General features: G+C 34.5%; 5 protein-coding genes and 1 long non-coding RNA gene across 9 annotated transcripts; 4 read left to right on the plus strand and 2 right to left on the minus strand.

The window, feature by feature from the left end:
* The first annotated feature begins 1227 nt into the window (after positions 1–1227).
* Positions 1228–10490, plus strand: LOC130731324 (serine/threonine protein phosphatase 2A regulatory subunit B''beta-like). The gene is made up of 13 exons (XM_057583585.1): positions 1228–1611; positions 2026–2265; positions 2906–3011; positions 3257–3353; positions 6062–6167; positions 6387–6477; positions 7068–7209; positions 7341–7488; positions 7682–7791; positions 8959–9115; positions 9378–9503; positions 9598–9748; positions 9917–10490. Exons 1-12 carry the CDS (start codon positions 1462–1464, stop codon positions 9736–9738), a joined length of 1614 nt encoding a protein of 537 aa, XP_057439568.1. The 5' UTR covers positions 1228–1461; the 3' UTR covers positions 9739–9748; positions 9917–10490.
* Positions 10491–10931: 441 nt separating this feature from the next.
* Positions 10932–11312, plus strand: LOC130727198 (glycine-rich cell wall structural protein 1.0-like). The gene has a single exon (XM_057578378.1). The coding sequence runs from the start codon at positions 10932–10934 to the stop codon at positions 11310–11312; it is 381 nt and encodes a 126-aa protein (XP_057434361.1).
* Positions 11313–12155: 843 nt separating this feature from the next.
* LOC130732754 (phosphoenolpyruvate carboxylase kinase 2-like) lies at positions 12156–14133 on the plus strand. The gene is made up of 2 exons (XM_057584746.1): positions 12156–13024; positions 13876–14133. Exons 1-2 carry the CDS (start codon positions 12244–12246, stop codon positions 13914–13916), a joined length of 822 nt encoding a protein of 273 aa, XP_057440729.1. The 5' UTR covers positions 12156–12243; the 3' UTR covers positions 13917–14133.
* A 2371-nt stretch (positions 14134–16504) lies between these two features.
* LOC130731325 (serine/threonine-protein phosphatase PP1 isozyme 3-like) lies at positions 16505–19534 on the minus strand. Of its 3 annotated transcripts, XR_009016635.1 has the most exons (5): positions 19172–19531; positions 18474–19033; positions 17964–18185; positions 16839–16923; positions 16505–16734 (listed from the first exon to the last, which is right to left on the minus strand). XR_009016635.1 is itself a non-coding variant. In XM_057583586.1 (4 exons), the coding sequence occupies exons 1-4, from the start codon at positions 19344–19346 to the stop codon at positions 16900–16902; spliced, it is 981 nt and encodes a 326-aa protein (XP_057439569.1). In that variant the 5' UTR covers positions 19347–19531; the 3' UTR covers positions 16505–16899. The 3 variants fall into 3 exon arrangements, 1 of the variants encoding a protein (XP_057439569.1); XR_009016636.1 differs by having other exon boundaries at positions 16505–16923; positions 17964–18127; positions 19172–19534; XM_057583586.1 differs by having other exon boundaries at positions 16505–16923.
* Positions 17723–27223, plus strand: LOC130731327 (uncharacterized). Its single transcript, XR_009016637.1, has 4 exons — positions 17723–17850; positions 25008–25122; positions 25227–25292; positions 26876–27223. It is a non-coding gene; the product is annotated as an uncharacterized LOC130731327 (long non-coding RNA).
* LOC130731326 (peptidyl-prolyl cis-trans isomerase CYP19-3-like) lies at positions 20862–22336 on the minus strand. 2 transcript variants are annotated; one of them, XM_057583587.1, is made up of 2 exons: positions 22254–22336; positions 20862–21545 (listed from the first exon to the last, which is right to left on the minus strand). In XM_057583587.1, the coding sequence occupies exons 1-2, from the start codon at positions 22305–22307 to the stop codon at positions 20994–20996; spliced, it is 606 nt and encodes a 201-aa protein (XP_057439570.1). In that variant the 5' UTR covers positions 22308–22336; the 3' UTR covers positions 20862–20993. The 2 variants fall into 2 exon arrangements, with proteins under 2 accessions (XP_057439570.1, XP_057439572.1); XM_057583589.1 differs by lacking the exon at positions 22254–22336 and adding an exon at positions 22157–22175.
* Positions 27224–27340: the final 117 nt, after the last annotated feature.

Raw genomic sequence — 27340 nt, forward strand, 5'->3', positions numbered from 1 at the left:
GGTTACCCCCTCTTCTAGTGTTTATAACATGAATAAGTAGATTTGAATAGAGAGAAATATGTGAGAAATAAAGTAGATTTGATAAGTTGTTTGGTATAATTGAAATATAAGAGAGATAAAAGAGAAAGAATGAGGTGAATAGCAAATAATAGAAAAAGAGAAAATTAATTTGTATGCAAAGATATTTTTACCCACAATTTATAATTATTGGCTGCCATTTCTGACAGTAGTTACAAGGATTGATTAGTAAAAAAAAAACAAAACAACAAGCCTCCCTAATCCCTTCGCTCTTTGGGGAGAGGATATAAAGCAGTGGGCCCCGCGTGATTTCTTTCCCCCTCTATAGAGAACCAAACGCAGGTGGGTGACTCATCTCTCTTCAAAATCTCTCTTGGCATACTCTCTCTATTCAAATCACCTCCCACCAAACACACCGTAAGACTTTGTTTGGTTGGGTGGAAGGAAAGAAAACACGGAAATCTTAGTCTAAATTCATTTATCGGTTTCCGTGTTTTCTTTCCTTCCACCCAACCAAATATAGCACAAGAGATAAGGAGAAGAGAGACTACTTATAATTTTTTTTTTCTTCATATTTCTTACTATTTTATCATTTGTGTTCTACAAACGTCATTGTCTACTCAATATTTTTATATTTAGGATAAAAAAATGTCATTTAACACAAAAGTAACATTTTACATTCTCGCTCACATTATTTATCTTTTTCTAATTTTTTTCTTTATTTCTATCATAATAAACAACTCATAAAATCCACTACATCTTTTATTCACTTCTCTCTACTTATTATATTCTCTCTTTCTTTTTTTCTCTTTTATCCTCATCAAACAAAGATAGCATTAGCGATGAAAGCAAATAGAGTTTTACACACATTCTCAAGCATAAAATAAAAAACCATCGAATGTAAGGTTAAACCAAACCAAACACATACACTTTGGCTATGATTGTTTTTGTGTTGCCAATAGACTTTCATGCACATTCTCAAGCATAAAAAGTCAAAAACCATAGTTGGTTTACATTCACTTAACACTGATACAAAGACACGCGAAGATGGAACTAGTGTTGACTCAACCCGCATGATCCTCCAAGAAGCGACGATGACCCATGATTAGATTCGAAGTCCACGTGTCACCCACTGAAATTTTTATATTATCATTGCTAAATAAATAAAAATCACTCAAATAAACATTATATTTTTCCAGTATCTATTTTCACAAGAATTATTATTATTATTTGTTTTTCTCCCTCCAAAATCGCGTGTGGATCTCTGCAGAAAAAAATTTCCATAATCACCACCACTCACATTCTATTTCTTTATCCAAATTTTTCTTCAGATCATCACCACCGCTCCGTTTCGTCTTCTCCAGATCTAGGGTTCCTGCTGATACAGAATCGAATCGATTTTGATCTCTCTGCGTTTGTGAATGAGATAGAGATTCGGTTTAGATGACGATGGAGGTCGTTACCGATGCGGCGTCGTTGGAGGTCGAATTGTTGCAGCTACCGGAGGTTTCCTCCTTGGCTCTCAAGTCTAACCTCGCCTTCGTTGAGACGCTCTTCGACCAGTGGCTCTCGCTTCCTGAAAGCAATCGATTGGTACGCTTCATTTCCATGTTCTTTATCATCAATTTTCCATAATCAACGTGTTGCTGCTACATTGCGAGATTTTGATTCCCTATTTGTTCATAGAATAGTAATCATTTATATAATATTCGTCGAATCGAAAAATCCTCAAGGTTTGTGAGAAATATGCATCATTATTGGTATCAGATTCCATTAACCTAGTTACCTGATGAGAATTGTAATTAATTCTGACTGTTATGGAAGGAAAATCAAACTCTTGGTGATACTTGAAGTGTATCAATGAATATTGGTTATTAATGGAATGCTTTTTACATCCATTTATTGAGTTCCTTTACATCGTTGAGCTTTTCCTGTCTAGCACTACGGGGAATGTAAGTAATAATGCGTTCGTCGTTTGTGATTTTATTCACTTGCTAATTTGTGCAGGTAACGTCGTTGCTGAATGAAGCGAAGTCAGGTGCTCCGTTGAATGTCCCGGGGAATTGCTCTAGTCCAAATGCTACGAGCAATTCTTTGCCTTCCATGTTTCCTGCGGGCACTGCGCCACCTCTTTCACCGAGGAGTTCGTCTGGTTCCCCTCGCATAGTGAAACATAGAGTTGGTCCTTCTAATTTGGGTTCTCCGTTGAAGGTTGTGAGCGAGCCGGTTAAAGAAGTTATACCTCAGGTTAGGCACGTCTGGTGTTTTTTTAATATATTGGACAATAGTGAAAGACAATTGATAGAATTTAAGGGAGTTAAACTACATGTATAAGGTGGATTCTGTATGCTCTTAAACTAAAATACCAAAACACATCAGACAAGATGAAATGATAAATAAATGCAGTTAAGCTGCCAAGTCTCTTTCCATATATGAACTGGAAACTTGCTTGAAACAACTATTATTTTAACATTTAAGAGAGGCCATACAAAGAATCCTCTCCTATACCAAGTCGAGGGGCAGAGAGATACCCATATTATGCCAGCATTCTGCTCTAACCTGATGTACCAAAAGACCACATAGACTGCAAATTGCCAGAAAAACTTCTCCCTCTTTGTTTATGCTGACATCGATGCTGTTAGCCTATTACCAAGAAAGATACATTCCACACTCATCATAAAATCTGATGAACATGCAACAAATCATTTGTATTAATCCTATTACGTACAGCTGTATAGTTTTCCTAACATCTTTATTTGGTGAGACCGTGAGACTCTTCTTTTGCACCTGGTCTACGAAGTGTGTGTGTTTCTTCATTTTCAGTTCTCCCCCTCCCTCACCTCCTTTTTATTCTTTGTCATGCTCATAAGAACTTTTGTGCTTGCAGTTCTACTTTCAAAATGGGCGTCCTCCACCAAATGAACTAAAAGACCAATGCTTGTTTAGAATTGACCATTTATTCCATGATCACTTGGATGGGCTGCAGATACACGGTAAGATATTGCGCATTTGCGCATAAGTAGGTTATATCCTGAATGGCCAGCTGGCAACTGGGGAAAAGGAATTTCCAGCATATTCAAAGTTTTTAACCAATTATACCTCTTGTGATTTTGAATTTAACTTATTATTTTAAATGTTTCCAAGAGTCAGATAGCGATATCTAAAACATACTCTGTAATGTAATAAAGAGTTGTAATAATAGCTCAATTTGGTTTTGTATGTTTCTTTCCTATGTCAGAATTCAAGTCAATTACTAAGGAAGTATGCAAGCTACCATCTTTTCTTTCCACTTCCCTTTTCAGAAAGATCGATAATGGAACCGGTATCGTGACAAGGTTTGTACTCTCATCTTTTAACATTATTTTTGTACTTTTTTTGTTCTATGGATGATGGTTTTTGAATTTAGATGTTTGAAGATTACCTTAGGCCTACCGCCTATGAGTTTCCCAAGTTCTTAAAATCTTAACATCACATATACCCTTATTCACAGACTACCCCTCTTATATGATGTCTTAATGTTTAGTTCCCTTTCCCAAATGATGAGTCTGTTAGAGATATAAACATTCCGTAGCTCCCTTTAGATTGAGTAATTCTTTGATGTATTAGAGCCATCTTGACTAAGTAGTCCCATCACGAGTTCAATCTCAAATGTTTATAATGAATATGACTAAGTAGTGCTAGTGGTGTTCTATCATTGATTCACACATAGTAAGGATAGTGGCTGGCCCCAGAAGTGGTATAGCGGCATAGCGCAAAGCGAGATGGCTGCTACACTGATTTTTTAATATTATTTTCTATAATTAATACTATATACATTGCAGAAAAAAACAAAGGAATAGATAAAAGAATAAAAACAGGGTAAGAGGAAAAGAAACAAACCAGAGTAATATAAAGGAGAAGGAAAAAAACAGAGAGGAATTGGGGGGGGGGGGGGGCAGAGAAACCCACCTGAAACAGTGGTCGCCAGAGAAATACTCCCTCCGGTCCTATTTATAAGCAGCAAAAAAAAAATTCACATAGTTTAAGAAATGTAGTTAAACTAGATAAAATGCATTAAATTTGTCTTGAATCAAAACAAACTTCCAAAATTACCCTTTGTTATTAGTGTTGGAAAGTGGGAAACAAAGAGAATAATTAATGAGACGCATTTTACAAGTTAGAATTAATAAGGGCATCATTGGAAAAAATTAATTAATATAGCTCAAACTTTCATTTGGTTCTTATAAAAAGGACCAAGGTTTTTCTTCTCTTTCATGCTTATAAATAGGACCGGAGGGAGTACACAGTAAAGGCCGAAGTTTCGCAGGAGAAGGGGGTGGTAGAACTAAGACTCATAGCAAAGCAGCTGAGAGAGAGCAGGGACGAATTGAGGCGCAGGAGAAGTTCTCAGTGTGTTTTTTGTCTTTGACCTAATTTCCCTCCCTTGAAATTCCAATCTTGCCCCTAAAAAGTCACCCACTGCTTTAAAACTGAGGGCTTTTCCGTCAAATCCCTCCCTCCTCACAGCCACACCTGCGATTTTCCGCTATTTGTCGCCGTTTCTCGCAACGAACGCCATTTGCGATGAGATGACTCAGTCTGTAGCGGCAGCGACGCTCCGCTATGCCGCTATAACGCGCTATTGACTACTATGCCTTCACATTTTCAGCTCAAGGTTTTCCCCACGAGGCTACATGCTGTAATAATGACATATTTTCATCCATTTGCTTTATTGTATTTATATATAAATGCCACATGCAAATATCACAATCCATTTAGCTCTGCCTTCGTTGCCAAATTAGTTGGGATTTCAAATATCTCTTAAACTAGTTTTTAGGATTTTTAATCAGTTGCAAATTGCAATAGATCATTGCAAAGTTCAGAATTCGGCACTGATCTGGAAAGTAATAGTCTAAGGAGTGACTAGGAAAGTTGTTAGATCATAAAAGATCTGGTCTCATGATCAGATTAGTTGTCATGTGATGATAAATGTACAGGCTTTGAAATTGATAGAAATTGCTTGAAGATGGACATAATTATCTTGAAGTTATATGGGTGTGTGTCTGTGTGACACTGGAAAACTTCACAGCTGGAATTCAATACTTAAGTTTTAGTGTTTGAGCATGTTAAGAACTGAATTTCCAGCATTTGTAAAAGTTGAGTTTGGAGCTTTGGAAAAGATCCTCCTTTGAATCATTTAATGAATGATATTGATTTAGTGCATAACAGGACAGTAGGAGAATATTATCATTTTTAAAAAAATGATGGTGTGTTGAGGAGACTGTAGACAGTTATCATTTAGTCTATGAGCTAAATGTTTTCAGCCTCTTTTCCACTGAAAACCTTTCTTTTTCTTTGGTATTAGCAAATACTACTAAAATATCTGTAATGCGGTTGATTTACCTCTGTACTAAATTATTTTTTCTAACAAACCTTTACTAAAAATTGTGAAGCATGTCAGAATAATTTACTTAGAGAGGACATTTAATTTTGTCAATTTTTCTGTTTAGTAATGAAGGTTATCAATTCGTCACGCTACGACATATAATACAATATTTGATGCTCTACTGCCCAAAAAGGGTGAAAGATGAGAAACCTAAGGCTTTGTTTGGTTGGGTGGAAAGAAAATGGAAGGAAGGAAAACACGGAAATCAATGAATGAATTTGGACTAGGAGCTAGTCCAAATTCATTCATTGATTTCCGTGTTTTCCTTCCTTCCATTTTCTTTCCACCCAACCAAACAAAGCATAAACATTTAAAAAAAGGAGCAAGTTGGTGGATAGAACAAATGCGCTGAAAAATGATGCTATACATGGTCTGGCTGAGAGGTTCTCAATGGGCCTGTTGTGGTGCATTGTGTTAAAGAATAAGTTATGCATGTAAATTTGCATTTCAATTCAATTGGGAACGATGCTGATTGATTTCTTGCTTGAAAGAAGTAAACATCGATTATTTAATTCTTTCCTTACCATGCTATAGAAATTATAATTGAAGGGTCTTGATCCCTGTACTTGTTATTTCTTAATGCCTATGCATAAATCCTGATCTGTAATGCTCCTATAGGAAAGCATTTATTGATTATTGGATTAATGGCAACATGTTGACAAAGGATATAGCAAACCAAATATTTACAATTTTAAAGCAACCACAGCTCAACTACCTTACCCAGGTATTTTTCTTCTATTTCTTTTTTTCCTGGTTCATTTAATTTTATTCTCCTCATCTGATCATTACACTCAGTCATTGCCTGATGAAATCGATCAAATATGTCTATTCGATTTTCATTTCATACCGAAATGATTCATTTTCTTAGGGTTCAATTTTTTCTTCTTCTTGAATTTGGTATTATATTCCTGTCCGTCCTTTTTGAGAACTATATTGATGTCAGGATGATTTTAAACCTGTTCTACGTGAGCTTTTGACAACTCATCCAGGGCTGGAGTTCCTGCAGAGCACACCTGAATTTCAAGAGAGATACGGTTTGTTTCCATCTTGGCTATTGGTTCATCTAATTTTGGATATCAGAAAAGAGTTTCAGATTCTTGCTACACTTATTTTCTCAAAGACACCATTTTTGGGGTTATTCTTTATTCCAGCAGGCTTTTCCCAAATCTGCAGTCATAGGTTTATTACATTTAGTCTTGCCTTTGAAACTGATAAACGTTTTTTCTTATCCTGCGTTGACATTATTCAGCCTGTTGTGCATAACTGCTACTAGTTTGACTCAATTTTTTCAGTTCATAAAAAAATGTCAATGAATCAGTAGCCAATAGAAATTGTGATGAGTACAGAATATCCATTCATGATTTTTCATTGTCTATGTTTCTTTTTTTGTTTTTTTATAACTTCTTTCTTTATTTTTATTTGGGCTTTTCCTTCTAATTTCAATTAAAATGTAATAATGCATATGATTATATATATCGAAGAGTCATTCTTCATTTATCTGAGATTGTGAAGAATCAGTTAAATGACGTTAATCTAAGTTGATTGTTGAAATCTGGGCATAGGCTGGTCATGGTTTCTGGAGTAATGCTGTTGTTTCATGGTACTTGTTTTTCCAATTTCCCAGCTGAAACTGTAATATATAGAATATATTACTACATTAATAGATCTGCAAATGGTCGTCTTACCCTGAGGGAGCTGAAGCGTGGAAATATAATTGATGCAATGCTGCATGCTGATGAAGAAGAAGACATCAACAAGGTTTTGAGGTAGATATATTGTGAAAATGTCATTACCATTAACTTCAAAAAATGATTTTGGTTTCTTATTCAAATGAATTAAATATATTTATATCAAAATGCAGTGATCTTTTATACCTTCCCTTAAATATTGTTTGCAGGTACTTCTCTTACGAGCACTTCTATGTTATATACTGCAAGTTTTGGGAGCTGGATACAGATCACGATTTCTTGATAGACAAAGAGAATCTTATCAGATATGGTAACCATGCGCTCACCTATCGAATTGTCGATAGAATATTTTCTCAGGTTTGTGTGGATATAATATTATGTACTGCTTGTCTTGAGATTTGATAAATAGCGGTGTTCAGCCACGGACAATCCAAGCCTCCAACCCTGCCCCTTCTAATAGACATACAATGTCTGTACACTTTTTTTTTTCATGACTTATCAGATTATTTGTTGAAGATACTGATTTTGACTCAGTTAAATATAATCACAGGTTGCAAGAAGGTTTACTAGTAAAGTTGAGGGAAAGATGGGTTATGAAGATTTTGTTTATTTCATACTGTCAGAAGAGGATAAATCATCTGAGCCGAGTCTTGAGTATTGGTAACTTTTTCTCATTCATTTTTCCGTTTCATTTGTTATCCTCTCACCCTTCTTGTTAAGATGTCACCGGATTAGTTGATGTCTAAGATGCAAATATGATGATGATTCATTATGTTAACCACGTAGATATCATGTTTTCTTTTGTTAGAATTTAGAAATATAATATAAAACCATTCATATGTTCTTCACTCAACAACTGTAGCTTTTGGGATAGTTTGTTCATGACATGGTATCATAGCCTCTTTGATAAGTAGTCTAGAGTTTGATCCTTGTTGCCTCCATTATTCTAATAAAAAGTTGAATTTCAGCCCATGGCACGCAGCCCGCTGCATTCTCCACGCTTCAAGCCTAATGGGCTCTTGTGTGAGGGGGCGTGTTAGAAATATAATATAAAACCATTACCCAATAACTTAAGCTTTTGGGATAATTGGTTCATGACATATTTGATTTGGATTTTGGACTTCACATATGCATACTCAAGTCTCAAAGGCATGGTGCTGAAACTTCACCTATTCAAAACTGACCAGAGTTTCAATTTTTTGAAATAACAATTTTCATGTATGATGTACTAAAATTGTTGTTTTTATAACAGTTTTTGAAAGAGACAAAAGTAGGTAACAACAATTTGCATATTATTTTCAGTTTTACCATTGATGAGAAAGTTTTTCATGAATTGTTTCCCCTGTTTTCTGTGACTTCAAAGTACAAAATCAAGAAAACATCAAAATAGAAAAACTGTTTTTATATTAGCACGGTATAAACAATCCAACGGAAGAGTTTTATTTTTTCAAATAACTGTTTTTCAAATAGTTCCAAACACATCCAAAGTCTTTCCTTTCAAGGACGGTGATATTGCAAGCTTTGTGTCATAGGGTATTATACTCAATAGCAGTGTCAAGAAAAGGCACAGCTGAGAAATAGGACATGAATGATGGATTGAATTTTAACTTTGGGCTGGTTGGTACCTGGAATGATTGTAGGGAAATTGCACAATTTATTTTTTTGTTTTTGATTTTTTTTTAAAAGCTTTCTACCTTTTTCCACTGCCCTTTATTTTTCACCCTGCCCACAAAGCTCACCCTTAGGCCAGCATTTATAAATTGACCTTTGTGGTTGACTCTTCTTAGCTATGTCTGACTTTGACTCACTTTAACTTGTCATGGTCAGGTTCAAGTGCATTGATTTGGATGGAAATGGAGTTTTGACACGAAATGAACTGCAATTTTTTTATGAGGAGCAATTGCATCGAATGGAGTGCATGGCTCAAGAACCTGTGCTTTTTGAGGATATATTGTGCCAGATTATTGACATGATTGGACCTGAGGTTTGTCTTTCAATCTTTCTTCAATTGATTGTTTAATCATATTTCATTGTGTTGTCAGGGAGTCACAATAGCTGAAAATTGATGCAATCTAGTGAGCAGTTTATAAAATTGTGTTTTGTCCTGGAGAAATGACAATCCAAGTTGCACTTTTTGGTTCCTCCTTTATAGTCTTTCATTATCTTTTGGCTGATATCTTGTTGTAACTTATCCTTTCGATGACATTTTTTTCCTTAATTCTAAATTAAAATTCTTCACTACGCAGGACGAGAGCTATGTAACTCTGCGTGACCTGAAAGGTGGAAGACTGTCTGGAAGTGTTTTCAATATCCTGTTCAATCTAAATAAGTTCATGGCCTTTGAAACTCGTGACCCATTTTTTATTCGACAGGTGCATGAATATGTGATAAAAGTGTGCTTTTGATTTGTATTATTGGCTATTGTCGATGAGTCTAACCTCCTTGGTGTATGTTTTGTGTGAACAGGAGCGTGAAAATCCTACATTGACAGAATGGGATCGCTTTGCTCATAGAGAATATATTAGGCTTTCAATGGAGGAAGATGTAGAGGACGCCTCTAATGGAAGTGCAGAAGTCTGGGATGAATCACTAGAGGCTCCCTTCTGACATCCTTTTTGTAAGTTGAAATTTGATGGGGCTAGTCCGATTAACTTTTGCATTTACACTATAATTCAGAAATTATATAGGAGATTCTCCCCCCATAATATTTTGTAGTGCATAATTTCTTCGTATTTTAAAACACTGTCAACTATGACAGCATTTTAAGCATTCTACATTAATGCAGTGTATGGAAAGACATTAACGGCTCAGATTGGATAGACCGGCCATTTTGAGAGACACTAGACTCAGGATCTGCTTTGAACGCCATCTTCCCCCCCAAAAGTTGGAAATTCCAAGCTTCGCTAATGAAAGAGTTTTTGATGGGGCTAAGCGGCAACAACCATATTCTGATCTGCTGGTAGTGACATACATTGGGACCACTATCATGGAAGTTTTGTTGCTTGTACCAATGTCCATGTAAAGTGAGGGCTTTTGCTTAGAAGTGATTAGCCAAGTTGAATTAAATTGACTTCATTGAGTATGCTTGTCGTAAGTAGTGAGAGTTTTAGGTCCATTTTTTTGTTCACTTCCCGGGCTGTCACTGCCTGGGAATCCTTACATTTGTGATTTATTTCGCCATTTACCGAGTTTCTTTTTCCTTTTAGGCCGTTTGAAGAATTTAAATAAAATGTAATGCTTCACATATGAGATTTTATCTGCTCTGCATTATTAGATTTGTTGATGCATGCAGAGTATCATAAAGCTGTAGAATGGATTTGCTTTATCAAGTATTTCGAAAGAGCTTTAGTTCGTGGATATTTTGAAATTCTTGTACATTTGATTCTTAAGCGAGAATCAAATCAATGATGGGGAGAAGCTTTTGGATTTCAGTATTGACTTGGTAAAAAGAAAAGCTGATTGATATATGCTATTCATATCTGTTAAATTAACAACACGGATATTATATCCATAAGAAGCCCCTAACTAGGTTACTAACTTTGCTAAGAAGTATTTTAACTTAGCCTGTTCATGGTGGTATTTGGCTTTATGTTTTTGAAATTTTTAAAAACTAAAACTAGTTTTCAATTTTACAAATGAAGTTCTTGTTTTTTGTGGTTGAGTTTTAAAAAACTTGTAAATTCACAATAGTCACAACATTTATTAAATTTGAGAGTTCACGACAATGAATGGTAACAACGACATGATAATAGAGGGGTTAGGTAGTAGCGGTGGTAGAGTTTTGATATTACCTAATGGCGATGACGATGGTGGTAGTGGTGAAGGGTGGTGGTGATAGCGACGGCGATGGCGGTGGTGAAGGTGGCGGAAGCGGCCTTGTTGGGGGTGGTGACGCAAATGGAGGTGGTAGTGCAAGTGGTGGTGCCAACACCGGTGGCGGTGGTTGTGACGGTGGAGGTGGTTGTGGTGGTGGAGGGGGTGTTACCTGGTGGTCATATGATAATGGTGGTGGTAGCGACGTGGTGGTGGAGGTGGTGGTTTCCATGGAGTCAACGATGGTGGTGGAGGTGGAAGTGGTGGTGTTGGAGGGTGGGGTAGTAGTGCAAGCGGTAGTGGTGGTGGCGAGTGGTAGTGGAGGTGGTGCGGGCGCAAATGATAGTGGTGAAGGGTGGTGGAGGTGAAGGGTAGAGGCAGCACGGGTAGAGATGTTGTGGAGGTGGTGGCAGTGAAGGTGAAGGTGGTTGTGGTGGCAGCGATGGTGGTGATGGTGATGAAATTACATGTTATTGAAACTACAAACCATAGTCACAAACAAATATTGTAGTTTTGAAAAACAGGGTAAAATGGTTTTGAAATTAATAAAAACTCACTTTAACTTCATTTTTGCCAAACATGTTTTGTTTTCATATTTACATTTAAAAACCAAAAAATGAAAACTTGCAACCACCCTAAACAACCATTTGTATTATTTTGAAACAGTTTCGTATATGTTGGGATCTTTTAGGATTTATTTTATAATTTTCATCACATATTCTACATGTATCCAAATTATCTTTACGGCCGGTCCCCAAGATTCCAATAGAACTTGACAATTACTCATTGCAACGACTTATTTGTAAAAATCACTTATAAAAGATAAGGTTTGTTCAACTTGATTTGGATATAGTTAGTTAGTTTGTTACAAAATTGTGGCTACAATCCACATGATAATTATATATACATGAGAAAAACGCCTATATGAGAAAAAAGTGATATGATTTTAAGGTATTGTTAGATTTTTTAATTAATGAGTTTTACTATTAGTTATCCTTTTTCTTTGGACGGTTACTATTAGTTATTAAGAATATATAACAAACTTAACTGTTTAAAACTAACAGATGCAATTAATATTAGTGTGGGTTTATTTATTTTAGCTTTTAAAATTTTATAAAATAATATAATAAATTCAAACTCAAATCAACTATTGATTTTTATCATTAAACTTAACTTTTAAGTTACACATAGTATAAAACAACAAACAGAAATTAGGTATGCAGGTTCAGGAATCAAAATTTTACTATAACCCACACAATAGTACTAGTCACTGTATTCTGCTATTACATTCAAAGCAGAATGGGTGGTGAAGAAGAAGCTCTGGAGAAGAAACACTACCAACCCATGGAGGAGCTTGGCCGAGGCAAATTTGGCACCGTCTTCCGGTGCTTCCACCAGGAATCAAACAAATCCTACGCCGTCAAAGTCATCAACAAGAACCTCCTCACCGGTTCCACAGACCGCCAGTGCCTTGAAAGCGAGTCCAAATTCATGACCTTCCTCTCACCGCACCCTAATATTCTTCAAATCTTTGAAACCTTTGAAGACGCCGATTACCTCTGCATGGTCCTCGAGCTTTGCGGCCCCCACGCCCTCATCGACAAGCTTCCATTGCCGGAGCCGGAGGCATGCTCCGTCATGAAGAGCCTTCTGGAAGCGCTGGCGCACTGCCACCGCCTCGGAATCGCACACCGTGACGTGAAACCGGACAACATCCTGTTTGATGAGTCGGGAAACCTTAAGGTTGCGGACTTTGGCTTTGCTGAGTGGTGCGGCGAGGGGAGGAGCATGAGCGGGGTGGTGGGCACGCCGTATTACGTGGCGCCGGAGGTGGTGATGAGGAAGGAGTACACTGAGAAAGTGGATGTTTGGAGCGCTGGCGTGGTTCTTTACGCAATGCTGTCCGGAATTCCGCCGTTTGACGGAGACTCTCCGGAGGATATTTTTGCGGCTGTGGCGAGGGCCAATCTCAGGTTTCCGACGAGTATTTTCAGCTCTGTTTCGGCACCTGCTAAGGATCTCCTCAGGAAGATGATTTGTCGAGATCCTTCAAGAAGAATTTCTGCAGAACAAGCCTTGAGTAAGTTTCTTTATGTTTATGTTTGTTTAGTGAATCCTTCAATTCATAGCATTCTTGGTTCATAGTTATTTTGTTTTTGTTTTTGATTATGTTTGTTTAGTGAATCCTTGATAGTATTCTTGGTTCATGTTTTATAACTGTTTGATTAATTAATTAATTAATTATTCACCATCAAAATTAACTTTTGGGTAAAAGATTATGTGCATGAATACAAAATATATGAAAAATTAGGGGTTGTCTAAATGACCCATGATAAAGTTTGGGTTAAATAACTCATCATCCAATCACATTGGAGATAGGTGAGTTGGAATTTCCATATTTTATTTATTAATTTATTTCCAACTCATTTATCTCCAATGTGATTGGATGATGAGTTATTTAACCCAAACTTTATCATGGGTCATTTAGACAACCCCGAAAAATTATAGTGAGTTATAATTACAATGGGTAGAATTAAGAAGCATCATAGCTTCACTATTACGTTATGAATGTAGTCTCCTGCAATTGATTCTAGATTAAAAATCAATTCTATCAATTTTATGAAGAACTGTGAAATTTCATCATATTGTCTTGTATAAATTAAATCACTTTTCTTTGAATATAATTCACTGTCAATCATGCACTTTTATTGTTATCAATTATCAAGATCAATTCTATCCACAATTATAATACTCATCCAAACATGGACTATTGACTTATAGCTAGTATATTCTTGAGCTTTGAGTCAAACTTTATGTTATATATGGGGATTTCAAGTTTATAATATGAATTAATTTTGGCACATCACTTTTATTTTACAGTAGGATTTCCTGTGTTTGTGTATTAATGTGTGCTTAATCTGTAATTTGCAGGGCATCCATGGATCTTGAGTGGAGGTGTGATTAATCAGTGATCTGCATGTGTTGAAGATTGCTGCAGCAAAGTATCCACCAACAAGTGATCCCTTGGATGGTTCTGGATTTTTATGTTTCTTTAATTTCTCATCACTTCCTTGTAGTTTTTGATCAAGGAATTTGTGATTTGAGTAAACTATACTATAATACGAGTAAATTTCGTTTGCTCTTTAAAACAGTCTTTTTTCAATGACTGATGTATAGACGAGATTATGAAATAAGAATCATGTATTTTCCTTCTTTTATTATTTGACTAGATTAACACCCTTATATATGATGCTCTCCCTGGAGAGTAATTAACAAAAATTGACAGATAAATTTTTGTCGTCTTTTCTTTTCTCTTCGTATAATCTCTGAATCCCTCACATATTCATACCATTTAACTTATGCTAATTATGTATTAATTTTATTCACAACTTAAAAAATGAAACATATATATATATTGACGAGTGAGGGAGAAGCTGGCCTGCTTATTATTTGGTTTATTCAAGTCATATGATAAATTCCTTGTCATTTCTAAACCGGGCCTTCTTTGCACCATTAGTCTTTTCTCTTAATTTGACCAATGGAAAATGAATATAAGTCGGTCAGCATTGAAAAAAATAATTCTCTTTCACACCTAATTTCACCTCTATTTATATCTTAAAAATATATGAATAGAAAACAGAGAAAAGTAGGATGATGTGACACAAAACAGGATGTGATAAAAAATAGAAAGAAAAAGTGAGTCAAAATGAGATAAAAGAAAAGTGAGTGTGGATATAATAATTCTTCAACGTTTTAGAGGGAATGTATAATTTATTTAATTACCCAACATTGGTCCTTTTGTTTGATGAGAAAAAACTAAGGACGATTGTTTTTTGAAACTTATCATTTATTCTTATTTTTATCTAAGTAATAAAATCAACATTTCCTACTAGTTTTTATCCCTATAGTTTTTAATATGAAAACAACGCTTCGATATTTTTTAAACTAAAATTATATGTCCCAGGCATAAAATTATGCATAAGGTGGAGTGCTCCATGCTGGTGTCCCCAGTCTTAACATGCATTCCGTTAAGACTAATGGTGGTCATTTTCATGCTCTCATTCTTAAGAGTTTTGGGTCTGGCCGTGACCAACCATGTGCCTAATATTTGCTGATGTGTGCCATTGAAGTTGATCTCTTTTTTTGGTATTATTAAAATATTTTCACTATGACAATCATACGATTAATCCTCTCGAGACTAAAATATAAATGAAGGGAATAAAACCCTTCAAACAAATCTTTCTTTATATACATCGTCTAAGAATTGAATCCTCGACTACTACCAAGCATGCAAGGACTTGTTAGTAAGTTGGTCTCATTTACCAAGATCACATGAGGACCAATTAAACACCGTGCAAGTGTGGACAAGGCATGGAAGGGCACATCAGCTGAGGCTTTGTATTTTAAGTAACTAAAAACTAGTTGATTATTTTAATTACTAATTTCATTCTACCTAAACAATTAAGGCCAAATGACCTGACGACCACAAGTCTTATCTTTGAAGTAAATTATAACCTTTGAGAGAATACAAGTATGGTGACGTAGTGGGAGATAACTTGGATTTCGTTTGATTGAAAAGAAAATATATTAATACAAGATTATAGACTCCACTTGTAAGGAATAATGTTTCTTTCACACCTCTAGGAGAGGTGAGGTGGTGGAATAAGAAGAGAGATAAGAAGAAAAGAAAAAATAAGAGAAAGAAAGTATGAAATGTGATAGATGATAAAAGAAGAGAGGTAAAAATAAAGATATGTGGAAATAGAGTGTTTAAAAAATGAGGTGTGTATATATCATTACTGCACTTGTAACAACCACATTTTAATATGCTACAACTTTTTGAAATATTTTAACATCTAAAAGCTATTTCAATTCCGTTTACAGGACCAGGAAATAATAATCTGAGGTTTTGTAGTTGTAAGCACACTCACTTAACTCAAAGATAGTGTCATGTCACTATTCCTTTGTTAATAATGTTAGTAAATTAATCTTCCTCAGGGTTCAAACTCTGGACCCTTCACCCTCCCAAACAAATATTCTCTAGCTCTTACCACTTAAGCTAACCTTCGGGAACATTATTATTCTTTTGTGGTCATTGAAATTCATTTCACAGGGTTTAACATGTTCAACATGATAGCATGGCAAAAGGAGAAGAGATAGAGAAAAATAAGATGCAAAATGAGATGAATGAGAAGGTATACAAAAATCAGAGTTCTTTTACATTTAATCATCTCAGAAAATAGAACACTGTTCGAGTTTCCATTGCCAAATACCATCGACAACATCTGGAGAGACAGAGAAGCCAAAAGGTTCTATAAGATGCTATCATCAGAGAAAAAACTACTACCAGGTGAGGGGGCCTTCAGCTTCTATTTCATCATAATCAATTCTGAACTCAAAAACTACTCACATGAGCTTTTACCCATGATTGATTCTGGCTACAAAATCAATTGTAAAACTATTTCCAAACAAGCACTCTACTCAATGGCTTGAATTAATTTTGTGAAAGATATCAAGTAAAAAAAGTAGGGAATCCCAAATCAAAACAAGATATCTCACAGAAGCAAAAATGAAAAGTACATAGAGAAAGGAAGAGATGCAACCACAGTGAGTTTTACCAGCCTCAACTGCCATCACTATGTCCATCGTATAAGCATTTTCAAATGGTTCTCAGCCACAGATGATCCATCTACGCTTGAGAAGCTTACAATTCAGATTCAGAAAAATATACCAACTACTAGTGTACAACGAAGACAAGGAGATTATGGCTCTCCATCTCGAATTGCAAATCTGTACCAATGAAAAAACAATGGTTTACATATAGTCATTTACGTGTTTTCCTATGATTTTACAATTCCCAAATATCATAGTAGACGAAATGGAACTTGACTTTCCTTTTCCTGCAACCATTAGATTTCAGGACCAAGTCGACCAGCAGTTTTGGCAAAATTAATTTCATACTTTCGCACCCAGGAAGGACTGCCAAACACAAGGACACAAATAGAAGAATATTAGTTAATGAATAAAGTGTGAACAATGAAATTTAGAAAACATGGACGATAGGAGGTGGTATAATCGTCTGAATTAGGTCACAGACTAGAAAATTGCATAGTTTAGCTATTTTCTGGTCACCCATGAGGTGTCCCCACATCCTTTTGGTCTCCCATGAGGTATCTCCACACTCTTTTTGTGTGAGACTAATCCCGAATTGGGCGCGATCTAACGTCACAGCCCTGGTCTCAGGTGATTCTGATAGGATCCCAGTCCCTGCACTGAAGGTAATATCTGCCTACAGAGTGTGATTCTGCTATTTAGTAAAAAGTTTAGTTTTGACACCCAAAGCAACATAAATGCAGCCACAATGATTATCTAAGTGATAGAGGAGGGAACCATAAGAAACAATCCATCAAATGTTTCCTAGCATGATTAGGACCTAAAATAAGATTATTTCAGTAATCCTAATTGTGTCAGAAATGGCTGAACCAATGGAAACCCGCACAAATATCAAAATCGAACACGAGGAGAAAACCATAAAAATAACCTTTAAAATAGTGAATCTCTTCAAACTAGATAGTCAACTGATCTAAAGCACAACAAGTTTAATGTCTCATTGTCTCATCTCCAATTTTGATGTCATCATGACTAGTGCGTATTTCAAGTATAACTTTTTCAAGATATATAAGCAAGGAAAAAATATCTGATTTTAGGATGGATGACATAAACTAATATAATTCTACTATAAATTGTCCAGACGTCCACTTTACATTCACAAACCAAAATCCAGTCAGGGTGCATGAAACTTGCTATGAAGATGTCGTCCATTCACAAAAATCTACATTTAAGTGAAGAAGCTGCTTATATCTAAAGATCGCTCTATCACAAGCCAGTAGTCAGAGACATCATATGGTATGTGCCTACTAATGTTGTGAATGAATTACATCGGCATGTTAATTAATGTATTATTCATAAAGTTGTGCATGTATAGCCACTAGCCAGAAATTACGAAACTATCTTTATACCTTTAAAGCTGCTGGAGAGTTTCCAGGCTTAGCAGTGGTTGTACTTCCGAAATTGAGCTTTGTTTTTTTATCAGCTGGCTTTAATATTTGGAAAGAGCACATTAGTGACTCATCAACACTCATCATGGCACCAGCATTGTCAAACTCCCCACAATAATTCGGTGCTGAAAATATTGTTACAAGCTGTAGGTTAGCAAAGAACTCGTATCCATCCTCCACAACCTGGTTGAAACATATTAACAAAAAAAAAACAATTCACATTCAATAGCACAATCAATTGATACCTAATATCCACTAATCTACAACAGATATCAAAGCTAATGCATGGCATTTGAAGATTTTAAGGCTCACATTTAAATAAAAAAAATGTAAACTATTTCCTAAATGCTGACAGATTAGACTAAATTGCTGGAAATATATTTCATAGTCATTTTATTTCGAGTCATAGAAATGTGTATACAAAATCTCGAAGACTTGGTAACAATAAAGCACAAAAGGCGAGGGTTTAACCTGATGAGCACGACAAATTAGATCAAGATCATGTTTCTGGAGAAACTCTGAGACCTTATCAGCGCCAAATGTATATGAAACACCCCTGTCATTCATTCCCCATTCTTGAACATCTCTGCTAGGGTCAGACCAAAGAAGATCACAAAGTAAACCTGTACCAGGAACATCAGTAGGCCGCTGTTGATTTCTAATCTGATCCAAATTATGTAAGTCCGGAGAAATTCCTCCATGCATACACAAAATCTTTTCATCAATAAGGGCTGCCACAGGCAGGCAGTTGAAGCAATCTGTAAATGTCTTCCATAACCTTACATTAAACCTTCTCTTGCATTCATCATAAAATCCATATATCCGGTTTATAGAAGCACATTCATGGTTTCCCCTCAACAGGAAAAAGTTCTCAGGATATTTTATTTTAAAAGCAAGGAGAAGACAAATTGTTTCTAAACTCTGCTTCCCCCGATCCACATAGTCCCCCAAAAATAAGTAGTTGGCCTCAGGAGGTAATCCCCCATACTCAAAAAGCCTTAAAAGATCAGAATATTGGCCATGTATATCACCTGAAATATCAATATAAGGATATTAAGAAATAACCCCACAAACAAGATATTTTTCAAGTTTGTACTTTGTACTATGCTAATAATATCAGGCAGTACAATATATGGATTATACAACAAAAACAAAGAAAAAGGGAATACCGCAAATCTTGATGGGAGCTTCGAGTTCTAATAAATTAGGTTGTTGAAGAAAAAGGTCTCTAGAAGCGGCGCAGAGTTGGCGGATCTCGGACTCCGATAGCTGCACCTGCTTCCCTGGACGGTGGCGAACTTCAAGAAGACGGTTGATTATGTCGTCCAAAACCGATTGCTCCATTTCAACCTCTACCTCTATTCGATGCTGTGATGAAAATTCAAAGAGTGAGTCACGAATAACATTCCTCTCAAGAAGAAGAAGAAGACGATGAATGCTGCGAGTCGCAGTCGTTTTGAGAGGAAAGGGGCGTCAGGCGTAGTTTTACTTTTACACAGAAGCCGAGTAGAGATGGAGGGTTAGGATGAGAGCGCGAGAGATTTTTTGGGGTTAAATAGGTTTTAGTCCCAGTAAAATATGAATAAGTTTAATTTAGTCCCTTAGAAAAAGTTTTAAGTCTTCTCTCAGTTTCTTTTGTGACGGTTCACTATAAAACTAAGAATAAATACTTTTTTTTGGTTACATGAGAAATTGAAAAAACAAAAACAAAAGCTGCTCTACTTCATCTTGCAACAGGAAAGGGATCAAGTTGGAGGGTGGAACCGTGGAAGGCGCCGAATACCGCACGACGAGCCACCCCTCGCAGCCTGGTGAGCCAACAAATTTGCTGTAAAATCTAAACCATTAGCACCTTCCAGTCCCACCAAAGCATTGGACAAACCCTCTCAATGTCGTAGCAATTAAAAGTCGTCGTTAGTAAACAAAAACGGCTATTAAAAGAACTAGAGACAACTTCTTTTATTTCAATGCACCCCTATTTTACAGGGACTGGGAAAAATCTAATAAGATACATTAAACTTAACATCATATCAATATCTAATATACATGAAAATAGAACTATCTCAGAATATGAGAAAAATATCTTTAACTTAAAGTATCTTATCATATCATCAAATGTCTTTTCTAGTTGGCTAGGTAAATTTCGTGACTATGTTTTGGTTCTTGTTTGATATTAATCAAACTTGGGCTTGGCATCAAATGAGCTTTCATTGCGATTTACATCTCAAATTGGCTTAACATGGTCCTGCTAGCACTTTATATATGGTTCTCCTCTTCATGCAAAAGGAATTTAGTTGGTTTCTTAAGGAAACGCTTGCACGATATTGCTCAATACTATGAGAAAATGTTGTTATAGTAACATAAACAAATATTGTTATAACCTTTTCAAAACATGGGCTCTATACTACACTTGAAAAAATAGAAGTTTTTAATTATGATATCAAAACACTTTTTAAGTGACTAAATCTTGTGTAGTGGTCTAAGGGTAGGGTCATTGCTTGCTTTCTTCACATGTATCTTTACATAGGGGTTAGTACTTAGTATATTAAACCCTTTTCACTAAGGCTGGCGGTATGTTTAGTTTATGTTATGGTTTCATTCAAGAAATGTGAACATTGCCAAATGTTTAGACTTTTTACCCTGCTTTGTTATTGATTAACCTCACTCTCAAGATTTCAAGAACATTTGTAGCAGGTAACTTTCTTGGGCATGCAAGGAAGATTTGGAGAACAAATGCATCTTGTTATCAATTCTATCTCAGGAAAATTAAAAAAGGATTTTCGAACAGTTTTTTTTTTAAGTTTAGTATGGCAATTATCAGTACACAAAGAGAAATCAAAACCAATACAAACAAAGAAATAAACAAAGTGCTTTTAAAAGTTAGATTAGGGTAAAAAAATGGTCTTTTACAAAATCAAATAACTTACTACAATTTATTTTATAAAGTACTAGTAATTACATTGAAAATCATTGCTTCAATAGCAATAATTTTCAGTTCTCTACTATCTGCCCACAATCTTCAATTACCACTTTTTCTGACGTACTCCCACCACCGGAACCCACCTTCTCCATCTCCTTCACTACATTGTATCCATCAACAACTTTTCCAAACACAACATGTTTTCCATCAAGCCATGGAGTCTTTGCAGTGCATATGAAGAACTGAGAACCATTTGTATTGGGTCCAGCATTTGCCATGGAAAGAATACCAGGTCCAGTGTGCTTCAGCTTGAAATTCTCATCAGCAAACTTGGCCCCGTAAATTGACTCCCCTCCAGTCCCATTCCCTCTCGTAAAATCACCACCTTGACACATGAACTCTGGAATAATCCGATGAAATGCAGATCCTTTGAAGTGTAAACCTTTCCCAGATTTACCAATCCCCTTTTCCCCAGTACACAGAGCCCTGAAGTTTTCAGCTGTTTTTGGGGTAACATCAGCAAAAAGTTCCATTAAAATTCGCCCAGCCTTAGTCTTTCCAATCGCAATATCAAAGAAAACTTTTGGATTTGTCATCTTGACAACAACAAAATTTCCCTGTTCCTACACAGATAACATTCCAAAATATAACACAGTTAATTACAAGGCACCCATAATTTAATTAGAGTTGAAATTGATTTTTACAGGATAATGGTGTGAAATCAAGTTGTAAATATTGATTATGTTCAACTAAGAAGCTATGCTCTCAAACTCCTAGCAGCAGAAATCAATTATCCAAAATCAAATCTCAAACAACTTATCAAAATTAATTCTGAAAATTACCCATTGCAGGACCAAACATTCTCAAATACAAAACACAAGATCTTCTGCTAAAAATACAAGAATGAATTAAAAAATATTTGCCACCATGTAAAAGCGTTGATCCAATTGGAACACACAAAAAACATATACAAGGTGGCAACATTAGATCTAGCTTAGGTTTATGTTATGCACTGATGTAGTAACGAATCAGCACAAGACCGTCCATAAGCACAGCGTGTTAAATCAAAACATCAAACACAAAAATTACATAGATTCGTAAAATTATAAAAACAACAACAGCAGTAAATTAGGGAATGTTCATCGTTCTGCAGAAAATCCTCAAGATATTAACAACAAAGAGGATCTAATAAAAGAGAAGATGAAGTACAATTTTGCACATGCTTTGAACTCACAGGCTATGGTAAAAAAGCAACTGAGAGTCTTCGAAATGCGCAGAGGGAAACGAAAGCAAGAATGAGAATCGGAGAAGAAGAGGAAGAGTGAGAGTACCTTGGAGTGAAACTGAGGTTGAAGAACACAATGGAAGAGGCGCAGAAATGGCATAGATATAGGGGAGGCAGGGTTTAGGGTTTTGCATTTTGTGGGTTGGGCTTTCTTATTGCACTGCATTCCACCACCCTCGGCCCAATTATCAGACATCTGTTTTTTTTTCAATATCGAGCAATTTTTTATAAATAAAATGGGGACATTCTAAATTATTTTTTCATTATACTCGTGTGTATTTAGATATCGGTCGAATGCAACAATAATTATGGATATGGCGCGCATTTGCGTTGTCGCATCGTGCCTACTTCCGGGGAAGATAGGAATCATCGCGACTCATTTTGCGGTAGTCGACGTGGGATCACATTGTAACATGGAAAGACTAGGGTTCGGGACTGGGAAGGGCCAAAGGGTTTGGAAATGTCAATAATAGAGTGAGTACTTTTAGCGGGTTTTGGGGAATTTCGACATGAAAGAAAACCCTGACTGGAAATACCCAGATTAAGTGTTGGGCTTTTACGAAATTTCATAGGTTAAATGTGGGACTTTTGTGGAATTTCCCCTACGAAATAAACCTTAAATGAAAGAGAGTTTGTGACCCTGCCTCAATCATCGTGGAATCATGACTACATCTATGTTGGTCTCTCATGCCCCAATGACCACCATCTGACCTTCTCTTTGGTAGACCTCCGACGCCAACCACTGTTTCACGACCATCCCTTTATGTGAGATATATCCCAATTATTTAGGTGGTCACCACTTGTCTCAAAATGAATGCTAGTGTTTGTTTGCATTGATGGCAAAAAATATTCAAATATACTCGTATGTCCCAATCTTCATTCGATTAAGGTGTTTATGATGATGAGAATTGCAAATTTATATCATCCAAATAATTAATTTTAAGGTCTTTAACTTAGACTTATTTTTTTTGTTACAAGAAAGATTAAACAAACTAAGCATGAATATCCTGACACAGCAGGACAACTACGCTAGCGGGCGGAAGATTCCAAACTTGTCAGCTGTAACGAACTCTTGTAGCATATCTAGCTCTAGCTAACTCATGTGCAACCTAATATCTATATACTTTAGAAAAGAATAACTCTGTGAGACCCACTTAGATGAGTTGGCATTTCATGGTTCACTTTCACCCACCCCCTCTCATTAGCTGACAAGTGTTAATCTCTAATTCATTTGGACCAATTTATAGCAAGCCCATTTTCCCTTGATTTTGGTATTCAGCCCATCATTGACAACCTATTCGTTCATCATTAAAAATCTCATTAACCGCTGATTTTATTTTATTTTTCAATCCATTGGTGCTGAAATTTAGTTAATTAGATTTTTTTAAACTCTTAATTAATGCTAACAAAAGTCATCCCCACTACCTATGAAATAATCATTCAAATCATCAATTAATGTGTTTAAAAACGATTAAGATTCAAATTCAAATTTTATTAACTTTGTCAACATGAGGAAATTTAATACGCGATAATTTCTCCTTTAATTTGGGTTTGTGCCACATCCATGAATAGCTAAATAATAATCATTAAATATCCCATTTAATTTTGTTTAATTTTTATTTAAAATTGCCAATTAATTCATAAAAAAGTCAGCACACATTCTTTATCATAGTCAAATATTTATTGCAATTATGACCATTCATTTTTATTATAGGAAACAAAACGGATCTCAGGTGACTTTTTATCTCATTAAAATCATGTTTATTCATACTTTTTTTTAAAATGGGTCTTGCTGACCTTTTTTTAAAAACCGTTTAATTATAATTATATTTATAATCAACCAAATTTTTTTTTAATTTTCCAATAATTAGACAAATGCTGACTTTTTTGAATTTTTCAATAATGTGTTTTTAATTCGGCATATCAATATCAATATCAATATCATCAATATATATTAGAAAAGAAGAACTTCCCTCAGACTGATTTAGTGACGTGTCATTCTCACGTTAATTCTCAGTGACGTGTCCTTCTCACGTTAATTCTCATAAAAAAAAAACCCACGTGTCATTCTCAGGTTAATTCTCATAAAAAAAAAATACATTTTTAAATTTTAGATTTGATTAGGATTTAGGTTGTTTATTTCTTGATTTTATCTTAACTTATTTATTTTTTATTTTTAGAGTATTAATTTATTTTTATTGAATTTTCGGATTTTTAATTAATTTATGATTTTATGAGTTTTTATTGTGATTTGTTAGATTTTGATAGTTTTTATCTATATTTATTTAGTACCTTTTTAAATTTTAGATTTGATTAGGATTTAGGTTGTTTATTTCATGATTTTATATTAATTAATCTTATAATTTATTTTTAGAGTATTAATTAATTTTTATTGAATTTTCGGATTTTTTATTAATTCAGGATTTTATGAGTTTTTATTATGATTTGCTAGATTTTTGTAGTTTTTATCTATCTTTATTTATTACCTTTTTAAATTTTAGATTTGATTAGGATTTAGGTTGTTTATTTCTTGATTTTATCTTAATTTATTTTTGATTTATTTTTAGAGTATTAATTAATTTTTATGGTACTTTTATTGATTTTTTTTAAATAGAGATAATATCTATTTAAATAGAGATAGGTTTAGATAGATTTAGTTTCTTTTTATCTCTTTGTTAGATTAATAATATACTAAATCTTAACAGATATTCAACACATTCCTTATATATCTTTGGCTTCTATTCATTTTCAGGACTTTTGGGTTAAATAACATTTGTGATTTTTTCTCCTTGATTTGTAGGTTGAAGAAAGTATTCGTAATGACGGGGTTAATCCCATGGCAGAGCGGTGTGATTACCTTTGAGACTCACGATATTGCTCAAGTTGGTGCTACGATCTATGATGGAAAAATTGATGTATGGATTCTCATCATTTATTACTTTTTCCCTTTTTTTAGATTTATGGTTCTGGAAAGTGATATCATTAACTTTCTCTTCCTATTTTCAATTTTTTTTGATAGCTCAAAGACAGGTCAAGGTTGATGGGGATATCTATAAGAATGAGCATGGGATGCTATCATTGAAAGGTTTGAAGTTTACATGACATTTACTATTTAGTTTTTAGATCCATGTCATGCCTTAAAAGTAGTAATCTCCTTAGCACATGTGAGAGAGAATTTGATTTGGGTTTCTCGATTTTGAGAAGCTAATTTCAGAGCGAGAGAGAAAGGTTATGCTTATATGTTTCCCTTTTTTCATTCCCCTATTTGTTTGACTGTAGTATCTAAAAAGAAAAACTTATCACTCCTTATATGCTTCTCAAAGAATAACATGATTATCAAGTAGAAAAAGTCTATATTGTTAGCTTCTCAATGAAGTTAATTTGAAAGTTTGATGCATAAGAAGAAGAATATATAGTTGATAGCTTAATTTCGTTGTTTGTCTCATGTTTTCATATGTCCAATTGTCTAACATTTGTGTAGCAAAGATATGATCTTTCCGTTCCTATTGGAATTGTTATTATTGATTCTTATGCTGGGGGATGAAGGATACTTATCATTCATCTGAAAGTTTTGAGATCCATTTATAGTCATTTTTTTCTATGTTTCTGGCCATTTATATTGATTGATTGTCTGTTCCTTTATATGCATCTTCTATAAACAGTGTGCAAAGTGTTGAGTTAGTAATTATGGGTGCTAAGGTAACATATGTCCTACTATATGATGGGTGTCTGATTCAGATTGTAGGCTTAGACTTAATGTAGAATACCGATGTTGTTATTTGGTAGAACATAGATGAAATATCAACCATATTGTTGTGTTTTTGGATGATTTTATGATATTTTTCTTACATTCTTACCGCGTTTTCTTCAACACATTGAATGTTTTATTTCCCTATGAACAATAATTTTAAATTCAAAAAAAATTTAACTTTCAATTTTTTTTAATTCAAACAAAAAATTAAAGTTAATTTTTCATCCAACAATTTTGTATTGAATCTAAAGGAAAAATTTATGTTTGTTTTTCTCTTATGTTGTGAGTTTTTTATTTTATTTTTAGATTATTAATTAATTTTTATTGAATTTTCATATTTTTATTTAATTCAGGATTTTATGAATTTTTATTTTTTATTTGCTAGATTTTGGTAGTTTTTATCTATCCTTAATTAGCACCTTTTTAAATTTTAGATTTGATTAGGATTTAGGTTGTTTATTTCTTGATTTTATCTGTGGGGCTTTTATTTTATTTTAGATTTATTTTTAGAGTATTAATTAATTTTTATGATATTTTCATTGAAATTTCGGATTTTTATTTAATTCAGTATTTTATAAGTTTTTAGTGTGATTTGCTAGATTTTGTTAGTTTTTATCTATCTTTAATTAGTACCTTTTAAATTTTATATTTGATTAGATTTAGGTTGTTTATTTCTTGATTTTATCTTGGGTCTTTTTTATTTATTTATTTTGAAAGTATTAATTAATTTTTATGGTATTTTCAGATTTTTATTTAATTCATGATTTTATGAGTTTTTATTGTGATTTGCTAGATTTTGATAGTTTTATCTATATTTAGTTAGTACCTTTTTAAATTTTAGATTTGATTAGGATTTAGGTTATCTATTTCTTGATTTTTTCTTAATTTGTCTTATTTTTATTTAATGTTAATTCCAGGAAAAGGGAGTTGATCTGATGTTGAGGGTCCACAAAGCTATCATGGACACACAGAGATTTGATGGTTGCTAGGTGAATTTGGCAGAGTTTCTCATTAGCTGCGGACTGCGGTTGTTTCTATATTTTTTCTATTTATCACCTAAGAAAAGTGTGTTTACTTAAATTTTTAAACTCATGATGTAACAGAAGGGGAAATTAATCAGGGGCTGCAAGGTTAGTTAGATGTTATTATAGTAGTTACTTAGTACTAGGACGAGATGAGTTATAAATATAGGGAAATCAAATTAGAGGGACGCATTATGTAGCATTATATATCTCTCATTAAGTATGTCCTTTAGTATTTGAAAAATTTGCTAAAGTATGGTATTGAACATGTCTTAAGCACAAGAGAAAGTTCTTCGTGCAACGCACAGATAAAAAGTGATTGTTTGAACTCATAGGTCGAAATCTAATTTCTATGAGTTG

The sequence above is a fragment of the Lotus japonicus genome, chromosome 1, assembly GCF_012489685.1.
Source record: "Lotus japonicus ecotype B-129 chromosome 1, LjGifu_v1.2".
Classification (NCBI taxonomy): domain Eukaryota; kingdom Viridiplantae; phylum Streptophyta; class Magnoliopsida; order Fabales; family Fabaceae; genus Lotus; species Lotus japonicus.

Bases quoted from the DNA above. Each gene is read 5' to 3' on its own strand.
- LOC130731324 (XM_057583585.1), top strand. From the start codon at position 1,462: ATGACGATGGAGGTCGTTACCGATGCGGCGTCGTTGGAGGTCGAATTG. The intron at 7,210-7,340 runs GTAGATATATTG...TATTGTTTGCAG, and splicing joins GACATCAACAAGGTTTTGAG to GTACTTCTCTTACGAGCACT. The intron at 9,116-9,377 runs GTTTGTCTTTCA...TTCACTACGCAG, and splicing joins TTGACATGATTGGACCTGAG to GACGAGAGCTATGTAACTCT.
- LOC130727198 (XM_057578378.1), top strand. From the start codon at position 10,932: ATGACGATGGTGGTAGTGGTGAAGGGTGGTGGTGATAGCGACGGCGAT.
- LOC130732754 (XM_057584746.1), top strand. From the start codon at position 12,244: ATGGGTGGTGAAGAAGAAGCTCTGGAGAAGAAACACTACCAACCCATG. The intron at 13,025-13,875 runs GTAAGTTTCTTT...TGTAATTTGCAG, and splicing joins TTCTGCAGAACAAGCCTTGA to GGCATCCATGGATCTTGAGT.
- LOC130731325 (XM_057583586.1), bottom strand. From the start codon at position 19,346: ATGGAGCAATCGGTTTTGGACGACATAATCAACCGTCTTCTTGAAGTT. The intron at 19,034-19,171 runs GTATTCCCTTTT...TTGATATTTCAG, and splicing joins AGCTCCCATCAAGATTTGCG to GTGATATACATGGCCAATAT. The intron at 18,186-18,473 runs GTTAAACCCTCG...TGTTTCAACCAG, and splicing joins TAATTTGTCGTGCTCATCAG to GTTGTGGAGGATGGATACGA.
- LOC130731326 (XM_057583587.1), bottom strand. From the start codon at position 22,307: ATGCCATTTCTGCGCCTCTTCCATTGTGTTCTTCAACCTCAGTTTCAC. The intron at 21,546-22,253 runs GTACTCTCACTC...TTATCTGTGTAG, and splicing joins AACCTCAGTTTCACTCCAAG to GAACAGGGAAATTTTGTTGT.